The sequence below is a fragment of the Nomascus leucogenys genome, chromosome 2, assembly GCF_006542625.1.
Source record: "Nomascus leucogenys isolate Asia chromosome 2, Asia_NLE_v1, whole genome shotgun sequence".
In the NCBI taxonomy this organism is placed as follows: Eukaryota; Metazoa; Chordata; class Mammalia; order Primates; family Hylobatidae; genus Nomascus; species Nomascus leucogenys.
In genome coordinates, this window is record NC_044382.1 from 107,421,603 (window position 1) to 107,428,924 (window position 7,322).

At 44.6% G+C, this 7,322-nt stretch overlaps 1 protein-coding gene across 2 annotated transcripts in view; it reads right to left on the reverse strand.

The window, feature by feature from the left end:
• Positions 1 to 6,143, reverse strand: part of CHD1 (chromodomain helicase DNA binding protein 1) — a 77,110-nt gene extending 70,967 nt beyond the window's left edge. Inside the window, exons 1-2 of one of the 2 annotated variants that reach the window (XM_030817252.1) lie at positions 2,987 to 6,143; positions 790 to 990 (exon numbers count right to left, since the gene is read on the reverse strand). In XM_030817252.1, coding sequence (XP_030673112.1) covers positions 790 to 842 — 53 coding nt within the window. In that variant the 5' untranslated portion in view covers positions 843 to 990; positions 2,987 to 6,143. The remainder of the gene's footprint in view (positions 1 to 789; positions 991 to 2,986) is intronic. The other variant, XM_030817256.1, reaches the window with a different exon arrangement.
• Between the last annotated feature and the right edge of the window lie 1,179 nt (positions 6,144 to 7,322).

Below are 7,322 nucleotides of genomic sequence, written 5' to 3' on the forward strand. Positions count from 1 at the left end.
AATTTCTATATATGATAATGCATATAACTAAATGGATTGTAAACTAATGTGCAGATAACTCAAAATTTGGGAGCTACAGAATTTAAAGAATCTTCTTTGCAAACACTTGACCCAAGCAAGAACTCTTAACTTCTTTACAGATAATTAAAACTCCAATCTGAAAATAAAAAAGGGCCACAGTAATATTTCAACAAATGTCTGGCTCAGCACTGTCTAAAACTTTCTCCGGTGATAGAATGTTTTCTGTGTGCTGTCCAATATGGTAGCCGCTGGCCACATGTGATTATTCAGCACTTGAAATGTATCTAGTATGACTAAGTAAATTCTGAATATTTCATAATTGAAGTTTAAATAGCCACATGTGGCTAGTGGTTACCGCACTGGACAGTACAGGTATAGAAGACAAAATGCCAGAAAAAGATGAGTGAAAAAATTTTTATTGCCTTCATCTAGAAATTTCACTAACAGTCAAAACAATTTAAATCTATTATACATGCTCCAGCTTAATTATTAGCTCAAATATAAACTTCCAAATAGATTTAAGTAAACAAAAACTTTCTATATTTAAGATCTACTGTGTATCTGAATGAAAAAATAATTAAAACCTCTATTATGACAAAAGGTTCGTATATCAGAATTTTTTTTAGTATTTGGATAGCTAAGAGGAAAACCTGAAAACTCTGCTACCTATGAGGAAAACTAAATAACAACAATAATAATAAAGAAAAAATAGAGTCAAGTTTTCAACTCTCTTCATAGTAAACAATTGATAACAAAGTGCTTACTTACCTTGATTCTCCACTACTGTTTCTAACACTTTCTTCATCACTGTGTCCATTCATTGTAAATTATTATCAAGAAGTTTTAAAGTAAAATATAAATCTTCCCAGTTTAAAAGATGAATATAAATACTGACTCCTTGAATATAAAAATTCACAGATGAATTTTCTTCAACAGTCACAGGTTTTCTGGGACTCTCCTTTGATTCACCTAAAGAAAATATATTAATAAATTAAGAAAATTTCCTGCAGAAAAAAGGTAAATAAGCCCCGTCTAAAACGTACAAATCTACGTAGGCCAATTAGACTAGAGGTGTTAAGGAAGAAGTGGGGGCCTTTTATTAAGTACTTAAAATATCTAGACTTCTAATAACTACACTCCTGACTGCTAACTAGAATTTAGTATGCAACTGCTAATATACTTCGGACAGAAAAAATTAAAATATTTGTGGGGTGATAAGATTTTTAGAGACTAACTGCAACTAACAATGTTTTTACAGACTCCTAAAGCAAGGTGATACGATGTAACATATGCATACATCCCAAGGGTAGACAACGGAGTCTTATTAGATAACTTGGTCCAATAAATGAAGTGTGGGGGGGGCAGGAGGAGGCTACCTTTAATCAAGCCCTCATTCCTATCACCAAGAACTTCATACACTTGAGTGAGAAAGTTCTGAAAACGCTCCCATGGGAGGAACAGGCAACTAGAAGAAACCATATAATCTCAACAAAAATGCATAGCTCAAAATAAATGTGTTCTTTAACAGGTAAACGGATAGTGGGATGATAACATTTAAATAATACTTATCCAGTTTGCACTTGGTTTCTATTTTGTGAAAAAAATTGAAAAGGTAATAGAATATACACTATATCTGATTTTTTACGTAAAAAATTTGGGGCAAGAATAATGAACCAAGACACACCATTTCCACCTTTAAAGATTTCAGTACAACACTGAAGAATCACCTACAAGCCATCCACGAATAAACAAAGGAGATCTCTGGCAGGGGAGGGAGAGGAAGAAGCGGGGGAAGGAGACGTCAGATCCTTCCCCAGCCAGAAAGTACCGAGACAGCCAACTGAGAGCAGAGCTGTCCTCCGACCTCAGCAAAGAGAATTCACTCCTACGATTATTTCCATTCCACAAAAGAGGGAGGAAACAGACTGTTACCAACTCAATGATAGCAAAGTCTGCATCTGGATCAGGATGTTAATTCTCTAGACTACTGTCCAGCAGACTCTGCAAGAACAGTTATCTAAAAAGTAACCGTTCTACTCAACATTTATTTCTAATGTTAAATATTAATCTCAACCCTAGTCAAAGAGCCTTACTGAACAATTAAGTCTTAAAAAATCTAAGTATGTTAACAAACTGCCTTTCCCGTTTCTTCCTTTAAAAAGTTCACTCCCCTTTTCGTTCTTTCCTTTTCACCTTCCTTTCGTCCCTCAAAATGGCTTTCTCTGTACATTTTAACTTCCTTTCCCCTCCATCTCCCTTATCCGAATAAGTCCTCTGAGACCCTTTTCACAACCCTGAGTTCTGAAGCTCCAAGCGCACACAGCGCTGTGTCCTCTCAAGCGTCTCCACAATGACTACCCTAAGTTATTAAACCTCTTCAATCCTCTCTTTTAGCAGTTGCTTTGCTCCTGCTAAGTTTTTAAAGCGGCACTCGAAAAAGGTTTGGAAACCATCCTCACTCATCCATCCCGCGCGCTCCAATCAGCCTCCCTCGCGGACCTGCCCCCCTCTCCCAGGGCCTCCATCCCGGTCCAGGAGTCCCTCTTCCCGCCTCAAACTTCCCGCAGACCCGCCCCGCGCCCTCCCAGGCTCGCCCGAGCCGCCGCCCCCTCCCCCTCCCGCCGCTCCCCACGTGCTGGGAGCCCGGGTGGCGGCAGGACCCACGCACCGGCTAAGTGCTAGCCATTCGGAGGTCTCCTATCGCGGCCCGGTCGGCACCAAGCTGAAGAGGTCGGGGCAGGGCCGCCAGGCCGGGGCAAGGATGCGTTCTGCGGCCCCGGCCTGTACTCGCCGCTCACACGCCCCCTGCGCGCCGGGCCCGTACACCGCCACCGGCACTCAGAGCCACCTGGCCTTCGCCCGGCCGCTGGGCCGCCGCCTGGCCACCGCGCCGCGCCCGCCCTCCGCCCGGCCGGCTCCTGTCCTCTCCGCCACATCCTGACCCGCCCGCCGCCCCGTTTCTTACCGGCGGGCTTGGCGGGGCGGAGGGAGCCGACTCGTGTGGACGGCCTCCCCCGCGCCCAGGCCCGGGATCTCTGCCGCCGAGTCCTAGTGCTCCGGCGTCTCAGGGTAAGCAAGAGTCCGTGCGGGGGAGGGGGAAGGGGACAGCCGCGGAGGGGAAGGGGAAGCCCCGGCCCGCAGCACCAACGCGCGATCCCCTGCGGAGTGGAGCTAACAATTCATTATTAAAGCACCAAGGGCGAGGGCAGCAAGAGCTATAAGTAACGAGTCGTCGCCGCCGCTGCCGCCGTCGCGCGCGCGCTCCCGCTCCCTCCGCTTATCTGCCCCCGGCAGCCGCCATGACGCCGAGAGAGCGAGCGAGCGCAACCGTCTCCGTCGTAGCCGCCGCCGCCACCGAGGTCGCCGTCGCCTCCGCCTCCGCCTCCAGCGCGACGTAAGCGCCTCTGTTCACTCCCCTTCCCGACAGAGCGCGAGGCGGGCCGGTGAACGGGCGGGCGCGCGCACGGCGAAGCCTTTCTGCTCGCGCGCGGGCGGCGGGAGGGACTACGTTGAAGAGTCGTGGGCGTAGGAAAAAAGCGATTGGTGCTGGGGCGGGGCGGGGGGGGGGGTGAGTGCGCGCACGCGCACGAATGGGAGTGCGCACCTTGGGTGCGCGGAGGCCGCCGGACTCTGCGCGGAGACCGCCGGCTCTGGTCGCGGCCTTAGTCCGCTGATCCTCGCTTGGGTCCCCGCCTTTAGCGGCCCGGCGTTGAATTCCGGGAAGTGGGAGCTTCAGGCTCGCTCCGTGCGGGTATGGGCGCTAATGTCACTTGGGATGGTTGCGCAAGGACATCGCGGCGGAGACTGACAAGGAACCGGGGAGGAACGGGGTGGGGAGAGACTGCGATGGGACTCGGGAAGCCGGGAAGGTCCGCGCTGAATAAGCCTAAGGGGCCGGGTCGCAAGGAGTGTCGGGTAGCACAGGCCTCGGCTCAGTCGGAGCGCCAGGCCTCAGGGTCCGGGCGGGGGCTGCTGCGTCACAGTAGGCAGCCTGGGAACGCAACTGTTGGGCAACCGTGGTGGCCTCTCGCCACCTCTTAACGCTTGGGCGATCTGCGATTGACGCTCCCTCGGAGCTGATGTCCCGCACGGGCGGGGCGCCTGAGGAGGAGACAAAATAGAGACCTGGTTGTTGACAGCCTGTGATGCCGCTTGATTCATGTGTGGGTGGCCTGGTTTAGAAATGTACCACCCTTCCTTTCTAGGTTCCTCCCCGGAGGGCGGGGTGAAGGGTGCGGCGCCGAATCGCAACAAAAAACGCTACTCGAGGGATGTTAGTAACTGTCTCAGTTTAAGTTGCTGCCTTTTAGCTGACAGTTTGTATCGTAACTGTAATTGTGGGCCTTAGTTAGATCCCTTCAATGTGTTGGAAACATATTTTTTAAGTGTATTTTTGAAACATAGAGCATATTGAAATGCTTTTTTGAAAGCGTTTTTTAAGTCAAAATTCTGTTACACTTTATTTTTTTCAGTCTGCAGATGGACTTGACTCACTCAAGGTTAATGATTTTTGTTTTTTACTTACTTTTATAGAGGCGGGGTTTGTCATGTTGCTAGGTTGGTCTTGAACTCCTGGGCTCGAGCGATCCACCTGCCACTGCCTTCCAAAGTGCTGGAATTACAGGCGTGAGCCACGGCGCCCAGCGGCGGCGGTCAATAATAATTAAAGTTTCTAATCCCATTGTTCAGTTATTTGATTTGGTGTAAAGGCCTACTTTCCAAGTCAAATGAGTTTGTGGTAACATGCATTCCCCAAATAATTATTTTTCCCTTGTGGGAAATATTCCAGAGTTTTAGGCTACCAGCTGTTTAAACAGTTTGGTTCAAATCCTTCAAAAAAATCTCAAAACATAACTCCACATATGTATTTACTACATATTGAAGGGTATATTCATCTGGAGAAGTAGGAGAAAGCAAACAGATGGCCATGGCCTTTTTGAAAACATGTATCTATCAGCAATAATTGAATAGCAAAACGAAATGGAACACTACCATCCTTCGCGGTATTAGACAGTTTTAATACTGGGTTGTGAGAAATAAAAAGATCATACAAATCTTCATTTCTGAAGTCCCTAGAGTATTATGAACTGAGTGCTAATTTTTCATATTAAGCTTTATGTTAATATCCTTAATGATAGGAACTTCCTGTGCCCCTAATTTCTCCAGAGAAACTATTAACATATAAAGAATGTTGTAATCAGAAGTATAGTTCAGTTAATAAAGTCCTCAATTACAACTCTGACATTTTTTCATTGTCTTATGAAAAGAATTACTGTATATACAGTCTATTTTACGTTTTCCGGAAGCACGTCAGACTGGTTTTCTGTTTGTTTTTTTACTACTAATTGTGCCATTGAATATGCTGTTCTGCCATATTGTGCCATCAAACATGCTATTCGAAAAAAGATCTTGCCCAATTTGTAATAAAATATTGAACATTGGAGATTTAGATTTCGAGTAAAATCATACTTTATTGCTTTGCAGAAGTACACAGTGGGTGGAAAATTGCAACAATCTTGCAAGTTCATTTTTTAAAAAGCGTGTAGGTAATCCAAAGATACTTTTTTGATGATTTGTTATCAACGTAGTTAAATTTGCAGTGTCACTTAATGAACTGGCTTTATCTCTACTTACTGGTACTAAAACAATAGCCAAACAGTTGATAATCTCAACACATGACTAACGAAAAATTCCACATAATTAACGTTAACCAGGAGGTTTTTGTTACTATTTAATTTCTCATTTTTTAAATTTCATATTGTTTGGAAAGAATATTACTTTTCCAGAATCCAAGACAGCATTTTGTGGGTCCTTAATTGTGATATGCTTTACTAGGCAAAGTACTAAATGGGTATCCTTAGGTGGGGATAGACTGGGAACCATATATCCAGAATTGTGAAATATATAACATAAACAGGATAACTTGCTCCTTTGTTAGCTTTTTGGATGCCAGGGTTAGGATTTTAATTCCATAATTATGTCCTTGTTGCCTGGAGGATTTGCATATGAGAAACCACAAAAACAATCAGGACATTATTAAAATACCCTAGAATTTCAACCTATGACAGTATTTCCCATGTCCTTGCAAAACCGGAGAAAGTCTTTCCAATGATTCTTAAATTTACAAAGTCCTCTGAATAGAAACCATGAAATCCTAAGTCATCTTCTAGTGAAGATTTACTGTACATTTTCTGTTTTCCTAATAAGAAATTAGAGGAGTTTAGTTCCCAATGTTGGGCAAGGGATAGGACTCAGTCACCTGGAAAGTTCTTTTGTAACTACACGTGCCTGACACTCCTCTTCTTCCCTTCTTCTGATATGCAGAATTTCTAGGTTCTAGGTAGTATTTGGGAAGTTTCCCAGATTATTCTGATATCTACCAGCGGCTCATCCACCTTCTTTATGGTCACTGTATTTGGGGATTTTGAATGATAAATTCTTGAATCACTAAAAGCTAAATTTCAAACAAAATTCTTAGAGGTGATACTAAGAGGCAAGTATGTATAAAATCTAATAGGCATTGAAGAAGATACAAACATTCCATCCTCTACTGAAAAATTAAGTGTGCACGCAGAGTAAGAAAGAAGGTTAAGTAGCCAACCTCAAAAATATTTAAAAATTGTTGCATTGATGCTGTATCACTCGTTTCCTTGCCCAGATTCTTTTTTTTTTTTTTTTTTGAGACAGAGTCTCATTTTGTCACCCAGGCTGGAGTGCAGTGGTGCTATCTCATTTCACTGCAATTTCCGCCTCCTGGGTTCAAGTGATTCTAATGCGTCAGCCTTCCAAGTAGCTGGGACTACAGGCACGCACCACCACACCCAGCTAATTTTGTGTACTTTTAGTAGAGACTGGGTTTCACCATGTTGGCAAGGCTGGTGTCAAACTCCTGACCTCGGGTGATCTGCCCGCCTCAGCCTCCCAAAGTGCTGAGATTACAGGCGTGAGCCACCATGCCCGGCCCTTGCCCAGATTCTTTATTCACTGCTGTCCAAATACTGTTGGTCCTGTGTACCTGCAGGGATTTGCAGGTACAGAGGCTCAACTATAAGGGACTTGAGCATCCCCAGGTTTTGGTAAATGGGGGTCCTGGAACTAATTCTCTGCAGATACTGAGGGACAAACTGTACCACTCATTTTAATGCAGAAATTTTGTATTCATCCTTTCTTTTTAAATCCCACTACCGGGCTTAGTTTAGGCCTCTATTTTCTCTACATCTTTCCCTTCAGCTTATCCTTTAGGTTTCCTTCAAACTTGAAATCTAATTAAATCAGTCACCTGTTATATACCACATATATTT